The 287-nt window shown below is 56.1% G+C and overlaps 1 protein-coding gene across 1 annotated transcript in view; it reads left to right on the forward strand.

Moving 5' to 3' along the window:
• The window catches only part of EMH_0079050 (uncharacterized protein), a gene marked incomplete at both ends in the record, with an annotated part of 1128 nt that extends 943 nt beyond the window's left edge, over positions 1–185 (forward strand). The window contains one exon of the mRNA XM_013500073.1: positions 1–185. Coding sequence (XP_013355527.1) covers positions 1–185 — 185 coding nt within the window.
• Between the last annotated feature and the right edge of the window lie 102 nt (positions 186–287).

A 287-nucleotide genomic window follows, 5' to 3' on the forward strand; every position in this document is an offset into this window, starting at 1 on the left:
CAAGTGGTGGACACGCCACACACAGCAGCAGCAGCAGCAGCAGCAGGAGCAGCACGAGGATCAAGCGGCATCAGCAGCTGCCGCTGCAGCAGACGCAAGTCGAGCAACAGCAGCAGCAGCTGCAGCAGCAGAAGCAGCAGCAGCAGCTGATGATGATGATGACGGCCTGCAATACCCAGGGATAGAGATAGGGTGGAGGGTTGCTGCTGATGATACAGCTGTTTCTTTTCCTTCTTCTTTGTCTTTGTCTCTGCTGCAGCAAAACAGAAGAGCAGACAGACGCCTGC

Source organism: Eimeria mitis, genomic scaffold (assembly GCF_000499745.2).
Source record: "Eimeria mitis Houghton genomic scaffold, Emh_scaff4995, whole genome shotgun sequence".
Lineage (NCBI taxonomy): Eukaryota > Apicomplexa > Conoidasida > Eucoccidiorida > Eimeriidae > Eimeria > Eimeria mitis.